General features: G+C 42.9%; 1 protein-coding gene across 1 annotated transcript in view; it reads right to left on the bottom strand.

Moving 5' to 3' along the window:
* The window catches only part of LAPTM4B (lysosomal protein transmembrane 4 beta), a 145,831-nt gene extending 128,436 nt beyond the window's left edge, over positions 1-17,395 (bottom strand). Inside the window, exon 1 of the mRNA XM_068237703.1 lies at positions 17,078-17,395. Coding sequence (XP_068093804.1) covers positions 17,078-17,176 — 99 coding nt within the window. The 5' untranslated portion in view covers positions 17,177-17,395. The remainder of the gene's footprint in view (positions 1-17,077) is intronic.
* Between the last annotated feature and the right edge of the window lie 1,243 nt (positions 17,396-18,638).

Here is an 18,638-nt window from a genome sequence, read left to right as displayed (position 1 = left end):
CTGTGCTTTGTTCTGTTCTCCTTTACAGTATTTGACATTTACTACATTGATGGTAAATGCTATCAAGCAATCTATAAAGCATTGATCAGGCACCTTATCAATATGTCTGTCCGTGGATCTTAAAGGGGCACTACAGCGAAAAACTGTAAACTTTAAAATCTATGCAAACATATACAAATAAAAAGTACATTTTCTCCCGAGTAAAATGAGCCATAAATTACTTTTCTCCTATGTTGCTGTCACTTACAGTAGGTAGTAGAAATCTGACAGAAGTGACAGGTTTTGGACTAGTCCATCTCTTTATAGGGGATTCTCAGGGATATATTTATTTTCAAAAGCACTTAGTGAATGGCAGTTGCTCTGTCCAACTGCCAAAAAACTGTGTAAGGAGCAGGGAAGCTGGCCAGCATCCCTTTTTAGGGAATATCTTTATAAAGAATAAAAGCCTTGCTGATAATCCGCTATGAAGAGATGGACTAGGCCAAAACCTGTCACTTCTGTCAGATTTCTACTACCTACTGTAAGTGACTGCAACATAGGAGAAAAGTAATGCATGGCTCATTTTACTCTGGAAAAATGTACTTCTTATTTGTATATGTTTGCACATATTTTAAATGTTACAGTTTTTCGCTGTAGTGCCCCTTTAAATTCTAGTTTTCTGCTGAAATTTACAGCCAAAGAAAAGTTCAGAACCTTTTTGCTTATTGCCTCGTTTATATAATTGGCTGAAAAGTGATGTTATTTGTGCAGAAATGATGAAACTTTTGTCCCAATAAGGCTGGTTGCAACCTTTATGAATAGGCCCCTTTGTGTATATAATGCTCTAGTGAACAGAACTTAGCTTGCCTTCACTTACTCTGGTCCAATCAGCAACACCCACATAGGTGGACTGACACAGCAGCAGGGGGAGGGACTTAAACCACGCCACAGACATCTAAAGGAGAGGATGGTATATCCAGCAGTCTGCTAGACACTCCTATATCAGCTATGCACACTGGATTTCAGAAGCTGGTCAGCAATCACATGACCAATATATTTTGAACTAAAGAATAATGAAACAAAATGGGAAACACTATAAAGGACAGTAGGGATGGTCTGGTTGAGGTAGAGATTGTACTGATGGTCAATTGAAAACAAGTTTTGTGGATCTTAGATTTGGGCCAATCAAAAGTGGCAGAACATAAATTGGATTGGCTTAATTCCAAGCGGCATACAGCTTGCATTAAAGTGGGATAAAACTCTTATATAACATTCAATAAAAAAAATGTGTTTCCCTACTTTTTATTACCCATACAGTTATCATATTTGCTTTTATGCATAAGTAATATTGCCTGTTTACAAATGACAAGTACAGTTTATCTGCTCCGAAAGCTGCCATTACATTGTATTGCATAGCTGCTGTATTTATATATTGAAATCTATCTAGCGATCACTTCTCAGCTTTTTCTGCTTCTCAGCTCAGTACAGCTCAGTTACGACAGTTAGCTAATGTTTACTAAATGTATCTGACAAAGGAATGTAAACAAAAGATGTTATCACCTCTTTGGATGTGGCCAAAAGCTTTCCACTGAAGCAAGGAGCTTTCCACTGAAGAACAAAGCGCTGTGTTTAACTGTTTGAATGCTGTTTTGCAACAATTTTTTGTGGTAGTATATTTTATGATGTAAATAATCTTTTTAGAACAAAGAGGGAATGCTGAGTTTCATTCCACTTTAAAAGGAATCTAAAGTGAAAATAAACGTATGATATCATGAATTGTATGTGTAGTACAGCTAAGAAATAGAACATTAGTAGCAAAGATATAAGTCTCATATTGTTTCCAGTACAGGAAGAGTTAAGAAAGAGCAAAAGAGCTTCTCTGAGCTCTCCAACTAATTCAGTCATAGATCAGTGCTATTTTCTGAAGTATTAATACATCAAAGAAACAGTGGAAGACAACTTCATATAAGATTTTACTGTCAGTTCAAACGGCCATTAGTTCTGCTCTGTTTCAAAATTTAAAATGCAGAATGTAGTTTGTAAACTGCAAATATAACAGAATGATGCAATGTTATATATATATATATATATATATAAAAAAAGCTATATAACTGGAAATAAAAATATGAGTCTCCGCTCTTTGATACTAATGTTCTATTATCCATACTACACATACAATTCATTATATCATACGTTTTTTTCCGCTTAAGTGTCACTTTAAATGTGCGCTGGCATTATTTGCATCTCATTGACTATTTCTAGAGAACAGCAGTAAACAGTGAGTGGATATAGCGCCATCTTGTGACTATCTTTGGGTAATTGCATAACGTCAATGTAGAATAGAAATCTGCATTTTCTTTAGTACTAGTCCCATACGTTTTCGCACATGGAGAGCTGCAGAACTCTGCTCCATAAAATGCAGCCCTGACTGTACCCTAAAGAGGTCCTACAAGAGCATTCTTCCCACATGACATCACAATGTACAGAGGCAGAGCTTACATTGCTGGACATAGGCACAGCAGATATAGATTAGAGTCAGCAAATAGCGCTCTGTGTGATACAATCCAGGAGACATACGCTACAATCCCAGCAGCCACTTAGCTGGAAGATAAACCAGGAAAGGTCTATAAAAACAAAACGAAATATAGACAGCATAGCTGTGCAGTGCTGCTAAAGGCAGATGTAACCACAAGTATTTATTAATCATACAGGGTGACGGATTTATACTCCAGTATCATAACTGTTTATTGGGAAAAGGTAGTTTTTGCAGTGCTTTGTTTGACGGCTGACGTGATGTGTACATAGTTAAAACAAACCAACATAGGAATGGATTACCAAGCATGAAACTTCCAGATAATTTCCTTATTTTTCAGGATTGTACAGAATTGTACAGCTATATAAATACACAATAGATTTTCAAATGGCAATTTCAGATCTTCAGAAATGTAGGCAGACTATAGGTGCCCTCCAACCCCACTAAAATTCAGTCAGTGGCATATCTAGAGGGGTACAAGCATGGCTCATGCCATGGGCGCCGCAGCATCATGGTAACCATGCTGCCGCTGTGCTGCGCCGCCATGCCTGCACCTGTGCCACGCCGCCATGCTGCCCCTGTGCTGCGCTGCCATGCCTGCACCTGTGCTGCCCACCACGCTGCCTCTGTGCTGCACTGCCATGCCTGCACCTGTGCCACACCACCATGCTGCCCCTGCGCTGCGCTGCCATGCCTGCACCTGTGCCACGCTACCATGCTGCCCTTGTGCCGCCCCACCATGCTGCCCCTGTACTGCACTGCCATGCCTGCACCTGTGCCACGCCACCATGCTGCCTCTGTGCTGCGCTGCCATGTCTGCACCTGTGCCGCCCACCACGCTGCCTCTGTGCTGCACTGCCATGCCTGCACCTGTGCCACGCCACCATGCTGCCCCTGTGCTGCGCTGCCATGCCTGCACCTGTGCCGCCCACCACGCTGCCTCTGTGCTGCACTGCCATGCCTGCACCTGTGCCACGCCACCATGCTGCCCCTGCGCTGCGCTTCCATGCCTGCACCTGTGCCACGCTACCATGCTGCCCTTGTGCCGCCCCACCATGCTGCCCCTGTACTGCGCTGCCATGCCTGCACCTGTGCCACGCCACCATGCTGCCCCTGCGCTGCGCTGCCATGCCTGCACCTGTGCCACGCTACCATGCTGCTCTTGTGCCGCCCCACCATGCTGCCCCTGTACTGCACCGCCATGCCTGCACCTGTGCCACGCTACCATGCTGCACCTGTGCCATGCCACCATGCTGTCCCTGTACTGCGCTGCCATGCCTGCACCTGTGCCACGCCACCATGCTGCCCCTGTGCTGCACCGCCATGCCTGCACCTGTGCCACGCCACCATGCTGCCCCTGTGCTGCCCCGCCATGCCTGCACCTGTGCCACGCTACCATGCTGCACCTGTGCCACACCACCACGCTGCCCCTGTGCTGCGCTGCCATGCCTGCACCTGTGCTGCCCCCCCCCCCCATGCTGCCCCTGTACTGCACTGCCATGCCTGCACCTGTGCCGCCCACCATGCTGCCCCTGTGCTGCGCTGCCATGCCTGCACCTGTGCTGCCCCCCCCCATGCTGCCCCTGTACTGCACTGCCATGCCTGCACCTGTGCCGCCCACCATGCTGCCCCTGTGCTGCGCTGCCATGCCTGCACCTGTGCTGCCCCCCCCCATGCTGCCCCTGTACTGCACTGCCATGCCTGCACCTGTGCCACGCCACCATGCTGCCCCTGTACTGTGCTGCCATGCCTGCACCTGTGCTGCCCCCCCCCCCATGCTGCCCCTGTACTGCACTGCCATGCCTGCACCTGTGCCACACCACCACGCTGCCCCTGTGCTGTACCGCCATGCCTGCACCTGTGCCGCCCACCATGCTGCCCCTGTACTGCGCTGCCATGCCTGCACCTGTGCTGCCCCCCCCATGCTGCCCCTGTACTGCACTGCCATGCCTGCACCTGTGTCACGCCACCATGCTGCCCATGTACTGCGCTGCCATGCCTGCACCTGTGCCATGCCACCATGCTGCCCCTGTACTGCGCTGCCATGCCTGCCCCATGCCTCCGAATCACTCAGATCTCAGTTCAGATTAATTATTTTATCTGGGGAACATGGCTACTTAATTTATGTATGAAGGACACACTTAGTTTTGAATCTGGATGATACCATGCATTGGCTAACGTAGAGGAAGACAATAAGTAAGCTTTCGGCTAATAAGCCTTCTTCAGACTTTGTTTCAGTATATTTATAAGATGTTAAAACACAGCTTATATACACTAGACACTTTTAGAAAAGAGGACAGAGAGGGAATAAGAAGAAATATTTCCATAAGTAACTTCAGCAATTTCCCAAGTCAAGAAACACAGGCAACCATAACAAATGTATGTGAGAAATGTGAGAAAGAATGCTGTTTTAGTGGGGAAGGGGACTCGGACTGTGGAGGGGTTGTGAAATGTCAGTGTTTGCCAAATTGCTGTAGGCTCCATATTGCCCAAATACGCCCTTGTGTTCAGGTGTCTGTTATGTTGGATCACTAAATAACAACCTATCGTGTACTTTTGCTGTCATTCCAGCTGCAGGGCACCTCTAGGTATCCTGGACCGGTTGCTGAGCGCTGTGTCTGAACAAAGATTCCCAAAATGTTCCCAGAATGCTGTCAAAATAGGTGGAAATAACTGAACGACTGCAGGGTTTCTCAACCAGGGATCCTTGAGGGCATCGCAGGAGTTCCTTGGAATTCCACCCTCTGGTCAGACTGGTCTCAGTTGGTGAGGTGAAAAAATACCTCCTTGGCACCTCTATAAAAAGAAGGGCTACATTGGGGATTAGCATAATAAGGAGCACAGTAATAAAATACAGTAGGATAGTGAGACAGTATAATAAACAGCCCTATTATAGGGGCACATTATAATTTTGGGAACTATAATAAGAAACAATACCACAGGTTACTGTAATAGGAAGAACTATAGAGGAGGACCATGGAATGGTGGCTAAACAAGAAGGTTGTTACAGTTAATAACGTTTTCAGCCTCACCATTTTTTTAAAGAGTGTGCCGTCTGCAAAATAAATCCCCCCTCCTTCGACTAATACAGGGGTTCCCTGAGATCCAAAAATGATTAAAGGGTTCCGCTAGGGTGAAACTGTTAAGAAAGACTGGCTTAAAGCCTCATACACACACTAGAGAGTTCAGTTGTAACCCCCCAAAAAGAGGGTTACAGATTACTAAAACATTACTATGTGTGTGGCGCCTTTAAGACTAAGTATCATGCTGCTAGAACCAAAACGGCGCATGAGAAAGGGCAGTAAGCGAAAGAAAGGTTGCATAACCAGTTGCTAGGTGACCACAGTATGCAAAGTAGGGGAATTTGCTGGGACTTTCCCGGGTCCCCGCACAGCCTGTCAAAGAGATACAGAGCAGGCCCAGGGGGCAGGGTCTAGAAGGGTGTAACCGGCGGGAACTAGTTGGAGCCAGGAGGGGAGTGGGAGAGAGCATGGAGGAGAGAGGACATGAGCAGGAGCAAGCGGTGCGGAGCAGGGTGGGAGCCCAGACCAGCGCAGAGAAAGGCCGTAGCAGTCGCTCGGGAACTAGGGGGACCTAGCGACCATACAGTGAGGACAGCGGCAGTCGGCTGGACACTACCCAGAGGCGGCAGACCCGGATTAACCTTGACCTAAAGACATTCACAGTTAGATGAGTATAGGCCTGAGAGCCACATCTTAGCCATAAAGTGTGTACAGTTAGTAGCCAGTGCTCAGCGTACGCTTGCTGATGATAGCGACCTAGAACTTGGAGGCCCAGTTTGTATCCATGCGTGATATTGCTAAAGACGGCCTATGTGGGACTTATGCTTTTCTGTTACAATGGCTTTCTTCTTGACACTCTTCCATAAAGGCCAACTTTGTGCAATGCACGACTAATAGTTGTCCTATGGACAGATTCCCCCTCCTGAGCTGTAGATCTCTGCAGCTCGTCCAGAGTCACCATGGGCCTCTTGACTGCATTTCTGATCAGTGCTCTCCTTGTTTGGCCTGTGAGTTTAGGTGGACGGCCTTGTCTTGGTAGGTTTACAGTTGTGCCTTACTCCTTCCATTTCTGAATGAATTTGCCAGAGAAATCACCAGAAAGTGCCAACCAGCAGCTGATGAAGGCACCAGTCAGTGGCAGACAGTCATCGCCCGCGAAGTGCCAGTCAACACCTACTAAAAGCTTCAGTCAGCACCTGCTAAAAGCACCAAGCAGTGCCAGACAAGTTCTGGCATAGCTCCCCACTGTCCTCTGTAGGAGTGAACATTTTTTTCCAATATCTTAATTATTTCTTTGGCTACATATTTAAAGCTATTTGTTTTTCTGTCATCCTCTTTTTTTGCTGATGGAGATCATTGTAGACAGGGATGTAAGTGCAGGAGTCGCAGAAGCACTGACTTCAACCGAGAACCTGCTTTAGAGGGCCCACCTAGGGCACTACATCAGCCACTGTCTCTTCACTGGAGTTACCGTGGTAACTAATGATTACTTCTAGGTGTACTTTGATGATTCGTACACCTGAGCTCAGGACTCTGTTATTGGTGCTGTCTTTGGGAAGCAGGTTGAGGGGGAAGTACAGCACAATTCTAAGTGGGGACAGTGTAGAATATTTACTTGGGACCATGGTTCTGTAGCTATATCTTTGATTCTAGACATCTAGGGCCAGATTTACCATAAGGCACTGTAGGCACATGCCTACAGGCACCTGATGATGGAAAGGCGTCTCCCTCCCCTCCCCTAGTGCCTCCCTCCTGCTTTACCTATGCAGAGTCCCAAGCGGATTGTAAATGAGAGGTTACTCAGTGGATCTCTGCATTCCACTAATCAGATCTCCCTTCAGTCGGGTCCACCTCTAGCTACCTACTACTTGGGGGAAAAGCTCTGGCTACCTTATACTAAGGGACACCTGTAGCTGCCTATGACGGGCAAGGGAACTAAAGGGAGAAGTAACAGCTGGGCTAGGCAGCATGCTTGCAGTGCAGTTCGGCAGGTGTTTGTAGGTTCATGGAGGGTGAAATCTAGTGTGCCAGCACATATGTGCCTATAGGCTCCTGCGATGTAAATCCATGCTTCTGGGCATCTATAAATGCTTGAAAATATGCATTTTGGTCAGTAATCGGAATGCGGAGCAGTGAGAAGAATGGATGAGTCTGGTAGCCACATTCATGACTGATTGTAGGGGGGGCAATGCGGTTCAACGGAAGTCCAGACAGAATGGAGTTGCAGTAATCAAGACGTGAGATGATGAGGGCATGGATGGGCAGCTTGGTAGTGTCCGGTGTCAGGAAGGGGTGGATCTTGAGTAGAGCAGCAGTAGTTGCCAGCCCTACACTCTGATCTACCTTATTGGAAGAAAGAGCAAAATGATGACTTTTCAGTGTGCTGCTGACCTACACTGTTCCATCAGTATGCCCAAAACTGTGTCTGCCTATGCTTAGAGTGCCTTGGAGAAAAATGATCTCTGCCTTTAGTTTATGGACTTGTCTTGAAAGAATTACAAGTTAGCAGTTATGTAATGTGAAGCCACGCAACAATGTGCTTTGTAGGAAGGATAAACTGAACAGCTTGTAAGAAGTGAAACAAACCAAACAACCCAAAGACCTGTCTCAAATGTAGAAACTAAGCATGGTTCTGTATTCTGAGAAAAGCCAGGTGAGCTGTTTAATTTCAAAGATGTCATCTAGAGCAAAAAGGTTAAGCCTCCACATTGGATTACCCCTCCCTTACAGACTAAGACCTCTTGGCATCCATACACAAGCAACGCACATGTGACAGTGTCGGCCTATCGCACGCCAGCATGCTTCATGTTCACCGTGTGAGACTGACAGGAATCCCGACTGCTGCCAACTTGGGAAAAGAACACAAACTCATCAAGACTTTATGGTGACCTCTTGGAAACTGTTGTTCTCTTCTTTCATCTGAGCTAAAGTCTAACATCAATTTACAGCTCACCTGTACATTTATCATATCCAAATAATGTTCTCAAAGGAAAAGTTCATTTTTTCAACAATATATTATGGATAAACATTTATTTTTCAGAAAAGCAATTTCACAAGATGGCTTTGTGTTAAAATGAACACGAGGTGAAAATAAACTGATGAGATAAACAATTATATTTGTCATCCTACTCCTAAAAATGACTTTTTTATGTAGGTTTTTTAATATATTTAAACATTCACAAAGTAGGTTGAATGTTTTACTGTCTCTAATCAGAGGCAGCGTATTAAGTGTCCCAGAGTTTAAAAAAAATGTCAATAGTTCATGTATTTTATCTCTCCCTGCCAACAGAAGTTGTATTCTGCCAGGAAAACATTTATGGTTATAATTAACTTATCAGTGAGGCTTACTATATTCCTGACAAGGTACCGACAAGACAGAAGCTGTCACTTCCATACCTAGATATTAACTCTTTCAGGCAGAAAAATAAAACAAGTAAACAGCCTGCTTATTAATATGTTTTGTACTGTACACACACCTGTTTATCTCATCATGTCATATGTCAAAAAGTGTCTTCTGACTGGCTCAAAATTACCCACTATTGGTACAACGGATTTCCGCATAAATTTCCGCTACAGCTTACAGCAAAGCAAATCCTCATTCTCTGATTGGTTTATTCATCCCGAGTCTTCTGATTGGCTTAAAATTACTGATTGTCGGTATATCGGAAATTTCCTGGATTTACAACAAATTCCGCGTTCCGCATATCGATGCAGAGATGTGATTTCCGATCGGAAATGCGGAAATTTCCGTTCCGCGGAATTGGAATAAGCATCCCTATAGTGGACTAGAGGGAGATCCAGTTTGAAAAAGGCATTAAGATAAAGATTTCTCATGGGAAAGGGGGTATCAGCTACTGATTGGAATGAAGTGTAATCTAGGGTTAAAGTTCCTCTTTAAAGAGACTCTGAAGTCTCATAAAATCGACCTTTTTATATTAAAAATCTCTATTAACATGAAAAAATTGGATAAAACTTGGTCTCCACTCGTCAATTATATATTAGGGTCCGAAATGAGCTCTTAACTCTCAACTCAATTTTTAACCTGGGCTAACGTGCTCAGTTTACAATTTGTTCTCTTTGAAGAGGAACAGGCAGGCTCCCGCTCTCATGGTCTTCTTCTCTCTACTTTTTCTGACCCCTTTTCTCTTCTTTCCCTCTCTTCTTTCTTCACTCATTTTCACCTGTAAATAGTAATTCCGACAAGGTATAGTATTACCTAGGCCACTACTGGCACCGCACCCCCGAGATACCCCCTTTCTAGAGTTTGTTCGTAATAATCAATCTCCTCCTCGACTGAGACAAAGATCCTGTCTCACTGGAGACAGGACCTCATAAGCTCCCAATTGTATTTCAGGGTTGATAGCTCTGCCCGACCATGTTTGGTATTATGAATGGGCAGCTGCTACCTTCCCTAGTGAGTCACTAATGCTGGGAATACACGGTTCGTTTTTGCCTTCGTTTAAACCTTCGTTTCGATTGTGCCTTTTGTCCTTTTCGATCCCGAAATAATCGGTCATACGGTTAATATCACCACCCACGGTTTCGTTTTTTTTTTCGATTCTGATGGTTTCGTTTTTCCAATGATCGAAGGCTGCAAAGAAACGAAACGAAAATCCCTTTTTACAGGGACGGACTAGCATAAACGAACATATAATCGATCTGAACAGCCATCAAGCCTACCAATGACTCGATTAGATGGATAAAGAGAGATAATATCAAACATGTTCGATCACTAGTCGTTCGTTTTTGGGGTCTATTAATCGAAACTATAATGAGATTATGACTATTTTCACATACGTTTTCAACACTCGATTCGTTTACCGAACGAATCGAAGGTTTAAACGAAGGCAAAAACGAACCGTGTATTCCCAGCATAAGCTTCTCTGCAAGCCGGTCCTTCAATATGGAACTACCTTACTACGGGGATGCCATTATGTGTCTTCCAACCCCCTGGCCTATGTCATTCACCTCTCATACAGTTTCCACACCTCCAGGATTTATATGGTTATGTTAATTACCGACATAATATGCATGTATTTGCACTACTTTTCTGTTGTTATAGCGCTGTACTATTTGATACATTATTATGATTGCTGTTCTTACTCTTGTTTTTGTTAAAATTAATAAAACTATTGAAATAAAAATCTCTTTTACATTATTGCCCTAACTAAAACGCTGCATCCCCGCAGCTGTAATCTAACTAAATCCCCCCAAAACTCCCCAGGGAGCAATCTGGGCAGCGCTTCCATGAAAGGCAGAGCTTTCAGCTACAGCTCTGCCTCTCCACGCGTCTATCAGCGCCAGATCGCCGCCTCCGCCTGCCCCCTCTTAGTCTTCCTTCACTGAGAGGGGCGGGGGAGAGGCGGAGATACGCGTTGATAGACGCGCATGGAGACAGAGCTGCGGCTGAAAGCTCTGCCTCCTACAGCAGCAAATTCCACGACCAAAAAAAGTCGTGGATTTTGCGGGGGTGAGTTAGGGGGGAGTTTGGGTGGATTTACTTAGTGTTCAGCTGCAGGAATGCGGCAATTTAGTTAAGAGAATGATGTAAAAGAGATTTTTAAAATAAAAATTTGAATTTTATGAGACTTCAGAGTCTCTTTAAAGAAACGCTATCAATACCCAAGTGTTCTAAAATGACAATGTACAAATAATGTTGTAGCAGCTGTGTAAACATTTTCCTACTTTTCATGTTAAATATCAGAGGTAAAAGCTGTAATTAATTGTGTGTAGATTTTAGCTACGTTTGAAATGTCTCATTTGCAGAGGTGTGAATCTCTGCAGTCTGACATGCTAAGAACAGCGTAATATTGAAGCAGAGTTATATGAAAACAAAAGCCTGTCAGGTATCAGGTTTCACACACACAATTACAAATGTTTATGTTGCACATAAGATACATTTCCTCTGCTCTCTGCGAGAGAAAGCTCTGCCGGTCTCTTACTGAGCTCTCTGCATACACAGGGTTAACAGATGCACTGTGAGGGCATTCCCCCCTCCCCTCATGGCTCATTCTGCCATCAGATTAGAGAAGACTGCCCTCAGAAAAGTGTGAACAGAATTAGACAACAGTAAACAAAGAGATAAGGATTCAAATGTCTATATGGGCAGCACGGTGGCGTAGTGGTTAGCTCTCTCGCCTTGCAGCGCTGGGTCCCTGGTTCGAATCCCAGCCAGGGCACTATCTGCAAAGAGTTTGTATGTTCTCTCCGTGTCTGCGTGGGTTTCCTCCGGGCACTCCGGTTTCCTCCCACATTCCAAAAACATACAGATAAGTTAATTGGCTCCCCCTAAAAATTGGCCCTAGACTACAGTACTACACTACATAATATAGACATATGGCAATGGTAGGGATTAGATTGTGAGCTCCTTTGAGGGACAGTTAGTGACAAGACAATATATATATATATATATATATATATACACTGTACAGCGCTGCGTAATATGTCGGCGCTATATAAATACTAAATAATAATAATAATAATAATACACCAGTACTAAGCAGCACTTCCCAAACATTTCCTATCTCAACTGAAAACAAAACATATTAATTGATAATGTTCCTTTAAGGACCAATAAAGAAGTTTGAAAGGTCGGAAGGGAAGCACTGGGCACTACTTCCTGAGTCACTTAGCAACAGTAGCACTTCTCTTGTGGTTTGTGAGTAGTGTACCCTTTCACTATTTTACATTATTCTATCATCTATCATTCTAAGCTACTACAATATTGTGGCTATGTTCTATTTCCTCTCTCAAAGGTCCTTGGCCTATAAATCTCTTGTTCAATCTTAATAGAGGAATGTTCTTAAAAAGTAATTTCTTAGTGCAAATTGAGGGACTATCGTGATCACTCAATAATTCCCAACTATTTGTTGGCATTTCAATAGGACTGACATTAGTGAGAAATATAAAAACATCTCAGTGAAAGGTTCTCCAGGATAGATCAAAAGAAATACATCCACTGGGGCCTACTTTGTAGGGAAAGATAAAGATTCAGGTCAGATGATCTTATATATTTTTAGGTTGGAATTGTGTAGAACATTTGTTAAATTCTTGTTTTGTTTTGTTCTTTTGTACTCTCATGAATCTTTTCTTCTCTTTTTTCATGTATGGACGGTCAGTACTTCTCTTCCTGGTTCCATGAACAGTAGTCTTCATTCTAGATGTTGAGGGGTGGGTCGAAGAAGGCCTCAATTCTGGTAGGGTTATCAAACTAATTACTTCATGTGAGGTAATTTACCTCATGATTTAATGACATTTAGCAATTCTGGTAGGTTTTAATCATGTTTTACCTCATGAGGTAAATTATGAGGTAATTCATGAGGTAATTTACCAAAAATAGCTATTCTCATGAACATTAGGGGGGGCATGTTACGGGCGGTCCCTCTCCTTTGGAACTCTCTCCCTCAGCCGGTTCGTCATGCCACGAGTCTGGAAACCTTCAAACGTACTCTGAAAACCTTCAAAAGTACTCTGAAAACACACCTGTTCAGACAAGCCTATAATTTGCTATAGGCAGCACTGAAGGCACACTGGCTCACCCACTAATCCTGGTGTTTCCTTCCCCTTTGTTTCCTCCCCACTACCCTCTAGATTGTAAGCTCGCAAGGGCAGGGACCTCCTCCTAGTGTTTCTCATACTGCTGTAATTTTAACATATGTACATGTATCAACTACACATCAACTATGTATGTATCTGTATTTATTCTATTCAATGTCATGACTGTACAGTGTCTTGTATTTCTTATGTATATTTGTTCCCCATTATTTGTTTGTACTATGTACAGCGCTACGGAAGATGTTGGCGCTATATAAATAAAAAATAATAATAATAATAAAAATAATAATGTTAGCACATAATTTACCGATCAGTTTAAGACCTGCCTGTACCTGGAGGCAAAGTCAGTTTGTATGCATTTTGCAGTTTTTAGTGGAGTTCCTATTGCTGTTTTAGTGTTGTTCCTATTCAGGCTGTGTAATAGAAAATAATAGTAGAAATAAAACTCCAAATACTTACAGGATTTTTTTTATTATATAAAAGATGCCTATAAATATACTTTTCATAGGTTGCTACATAATCAAATACAACTTCCCGCCTAAAAAAAAAAAAAACATCTTCCAAAGACTTTCCTAACTTATGGAAGACAATTAAAGACTACTATTGTTTATTTACTGCATGCTTACCGCTGAAATACTTCATGTTTTACATCACTTTATGCATTTACCTTATGTCTTACCTCATGTTTTACCACATGTTCAGAAATGGAGAAATATAGAACATAGCTACCAGAATTGAGGCCATTATGTCCCATCTCTCTTCATGACATGAATGATCTTGATCTACACAGGGCCGGATTTACCATAAAGCACTGTAGGCACGCGCCTACAGGCGCCTGATGATGCAGGGGTGGCTCAATCCCCTCCCTTCACGGCTCCCTCCTTTTCTATGCTTAAATGAGTTTAGTCACTTCGCTCTCGGCATTCCACTGACAAGATCTCCCTTCAGTGGGTGCACCACTAGCTGGCTACCTAATGCTAAGGGACACCTGTAGCTGCCTATGGTTGGTAAGGGAATAGTCACAGCTGGGTCAGCCAGCACACTTGTGGTGCAGTTCAGCGGGGGTTTGTGGGTTTCTGGAGGGCGAAGGTGCCAGGACATCTGTGTCTATAGGCTCTGTGATGTAAATCCGGGCCTGGCTCTACAGGAACTCTTGCCATCTCACATGGAGAAAAAGCAGGTGCCTCACACAATGTAATCCAGTCCATACAAGTAGCAGAGCCTTTTCTGAAGATACAGGTGAGGCTTCATGTAGTGGCATCACTCTGCTGGACTCCTCAAGTCTACAGGGGGCTGGTCTGATGTCTGAGACCAGGCTTGTGGCTATTAAGGGTACTGCAAAAAGAGCAGTCTCCTAGCCTGACTGATGCTAATGCCAACTATCACTGAAGGTTTTTGGTTCCAGGTTTACACTATATACGTGGTTGTGCAAGAGCACATCATTTCAAGGACTTAAAGAGACACTGAAGCGAAAAAAAAATATATATGATATAGTGAATTGGTTGTGTACTATGAATAATTACTAGAAGATTAGCAGCAAAGAAAATATTGTCATATTTTTATTTTCTGGTATATAGTGTTTTTTTCTAACATTGCATCATTCTATAATATGTGCAAATTACACAACACTCAGCATTCAAAATGAGTCTTTCAGAGCAGTCTGTGAACTAATGACCTCCCCTCTGGCAGAGAAAAAGTAAATAGTTCAGGAACAGTAATTTAGTAATAATAAAAGTCAGAAAACAGCCCTTTCCACAACTTTGAAAGTCGTAGAGCTTAATGGCTTTTTTGCATAGAGATAACAACTGGAGTTTCTTAACTCTTCCTGTACTGGAAACAATTAGACTGATGTATCTGATCTTAATGTTTTATTTCTTAGCTGTACTACACATACAAATCATAATATCATAATTTTTTTTTCGCTTCAGTGTCTCTTTAAGCCTATGTTAACATGCTGGATAATTTGCATTTTCCCAGCTCCCAGCTGATAATCTAGTGCATGTTTAGCTGCCCCACATTGTCCTTAAGCAATAGTTGCTCACTAAATAACAAGCAGTAAATGAACGCATTGTCTTCTTACCTATCCCTGTCCATTGTACCTCCTTCCGTCTGCAGTGAGTAATGGATACTGCGCGCTTAATGTTCAACAGCCTGTCTATGCAGTGCTCATTCCCAGAACTGTGGGAACCTGACTCTGTACCAATGACAACCACACTTGAATGGAGAGAAAATTATATTCCTGCGTCGAATCCAACTTTATGTTAAAAGGACAACGATCGCAAAAAAAAATGTAAAATTTAAAATACATACATATAAATGTACATCTGTCCCAGTGCAAAATGCACTATACATTTATTTTTTCCTATGTCACTGTCACTTTCAGTATGTAGTGAGAATCTAGCAGATCTGTCAAGTTTTGGACTAGTCCATCTTCTTATGATGGATCCTCAGTTATTGTTTCATTAAGCACTTACTGAACTGCAGTTGCTCAGTCCAACTGCCAAAATTGTGTGCAAACAATAGGGAAGCTAACTGACCTCTTTGTATAGGTCTTTTCCTGGGAGTGCTTTTGTAAAGAATAAAGGCTGTACTGAGAATCCGCCATGAACTAGTCCAAAATCTGTCAGATCTGTCAGCTATTTACTACCTACTGTAAGTGACAGCAACCTAGGGAAAAAGTCATGCATATTGCATTTCACTCCAGGAGACACGTACATTTTAAATGTATGTGTTTTAAATTTTTCGCAATAGTGGTTCTTTAATGCAGTGAAAGCAAAAGCGGCTTATGACGGCACCTGTTGTGAGGAGCAATATATTTGTGTAATTCTGAAAACTGACCGATGTCATAAGCTATAATTTAGTACAAAAGCCGTCCACATAACAAACTGTATGAAATCAAATTACATAAGCACACCAGCATCTAATCCGCATTGACCTTAGCTTTAAAAGCCAGTTACGAGTACAGTAGGTAGCAGCCACTCCTGTCTTAAGTTATTAAGCTGACTTAATATTAAAGCCTTGAGAAGCACATCAGGAATATTAAAATCATACATGACACAATCCAGCTTAAAATAGACCAGGGACACGATGACACAACATTGGGAGCAGGCTTCAGACACAACCATTAAAAGACAAACAAACCCTAAATAGCAAAATTTGGAAAAATGTAAAAGAGAAGCTCATGTGGCCGTATAGCGGCAGAGTATGCTGTTTTATGTTATACAGCAAGTACGTTGCAGACTTGATTTTATCAGTGTTGAAATGAGCCTTAAACGACCACTATCGGAAACAGATTTAAAATACATATGTTCATGAAGTGCATTTGGCACAGAGTAAAATGCACTATACATGACTTTTCTCCTATGTTCCTGTCGCTTACAGTAGACAGTAGAAATCTTATAGATCTGACAGGTTTTCAACTAGTCCATCTCCTCATGGGGGTTTCTCTGGGTATATCTTTATTCTCAAAAGCACATGCTGAATGGTAGCTGCTTAGTCCAACTGACAGAATAGAGTGCAAATTAGAGAGACTGGCTAACATCTTTGAATAGATCCTTTCCAGTGAGTGCTTTTGTAAAGAGTAAAAGGAAATACTGAAAATCCCCTAAGAGGAGATGGATTAGTCCAAAACCTGTCAGATTTTTTTCCTGCATACTGTAAGTGACATCAACATAGAAGAAAAGTAATTTATAGTGCATAGTAATCTGGAGAAAAATGTACTTCTTATAGGTATGTGTTTACATATATTTTGTGATAGTGGTCCCTTAAAGCACAATAACAGAGTGGATTGCTACAACCTGAAAAGCAGCATAAGCTAAATAAAAAGAATGTGAACTATACAGAGTGCCTGGGAAGATGGTGACGCTATATACATAAATGATGATAATAAAATAATAATAAGGATGCTATGTCTGTGCCGTGTTCTGTAAAACATGCATCCGATTAGCGATGCTACAAGCGAAGGATGAATTGGAAGGATGCTGCTTACCAGGTACCACACTCCAAGGATAATTGTCCCAGTGCGGACATGGCAACACAGGCAACAGCTGTTGGTGTAGAAGCGAGCCCATGGCGTATGCATCTTCATGTTCAGATGGATTGTGAGATAAACTCTCGCCTCGGAACAGTGATCCTTTATGGAGCAGACACCTTTGCTTCGTCCGTCCTCGCTGAGAAGCAGCTGGGTTCCCCTTAGTGCATGGGAAATGTCAGCTGAGCAGCTTCAGCACCACAGAAAAGGATAACACAAGCAGGCATCACTGATCATGACTGCAGGATTCCTCCTATACAACACTAAAGACAGCCACTGAGTACATAAGAATAGATTAGCTGGAGATAACAGGAGTCCCGCAAAAGATGAGCACCTACTCCCTCTAGTGGAGAGGAGGCTGTATTACAAGGCATACAATTAAATGCTCACAAAGCGCTATTTTTTTGGTGGTTGTTGTTGTTAGCTTGTTATTATTATCATTATTTATTATGCCTGATGTGAGAGGAATTTGGAGGCTGACATATTTTTTTTCCTTTTGCACATTACCTGGGGGTCCTGCTGGTCATCTGCCTCCAGTACTTTTTATCCATAGACCATGTCCCTGAACAAGCATGCAAATCAAGTGCTCTGTCTGAAAGGACACCTGAACTTAAAGGGAACCTAAACTGAGAGGGCGTGCATGAAAAAAGGGCGAAGTGCAAAAAGGGCTCGGCTGGATAACGAAATGGCACGGGTGGATAACGAAATCTGATAACGATAAACATTGTTCCCAAACGATAAATATCATGTAATTACAGACGGGAAATAATAATGAAAAGATATTAATGTTAAAAACCATTACGTAATTCAACAATACAGATTAACCCAACCCTAATCTCACACAGAACCCTCCCCCGGTGGTGCCTAACCCTAACCACTCCCCCTGGTGTTGCCTAACCCTAACCACTCCCCCTGGTGTTGCCTAACCCTAACCACTCCCCCTCGTGTTGCCTAACCCTAACCACTCCCCCTGGTGTTGCCTAACCCTAACCACTCCCCTGCAGAAACACCCTTTTACACATAGAAACGATAATATCTTTGATAACATAAAATCTGTACATATAAACGAAATAATATGACAAAAACTATAACTTTGCAAGCTTCTAAAACAATAACTACTTCAAAAACTATAATGTTCTAATGTTGTTAACAATATTTTTGCAGCGCCCTTTTTTCTGCTTTTTTTCGCCATATCAACGATAACTGCATTAAAGTCTATGGCGGCGCCCTTTTCATCCACCCTCGTCCTGCGCCTTTTTTTCCTGCTACTCTGAGAGGGATATGTATTTTTCCTTTTAAACAATACCAGTTGTCTGGCAGCCCTGTTGATCTCTTCTCTGCAGTAGTGGCTGAATCACACACCTGAAACAAGCATGCACAGGCTTTCTGATGGTCGCACCTGCTTCATGGTTGTCTACCAGTCCCCCCCTCCCCCATAGCATTCCCTGACCTTCTAGTGGACACCCTCCCCTGGGCCTCCCTTTGAGGCACCACTACTTCCAGCATGCCCCCATAGAAT

This window comes from Hyperolius riggenbachi, chromosome 5, assembly GCF_040937935.1.
Source record: "Hyperolius riggenbachi isolate aHypRig1 chromosome 5, aHypRig1.pri, whole genome shotgun sequence".
Lineage (NCBI taxonomy): Eukaryota > Metazoa > Chordata > Amphibia > Anura > Hyperoliidae > Hyperolius > Hyperolius riggenbachi.
This window is presented reverse-complemented; position numbering and strand designations above follow the sequence as displayed.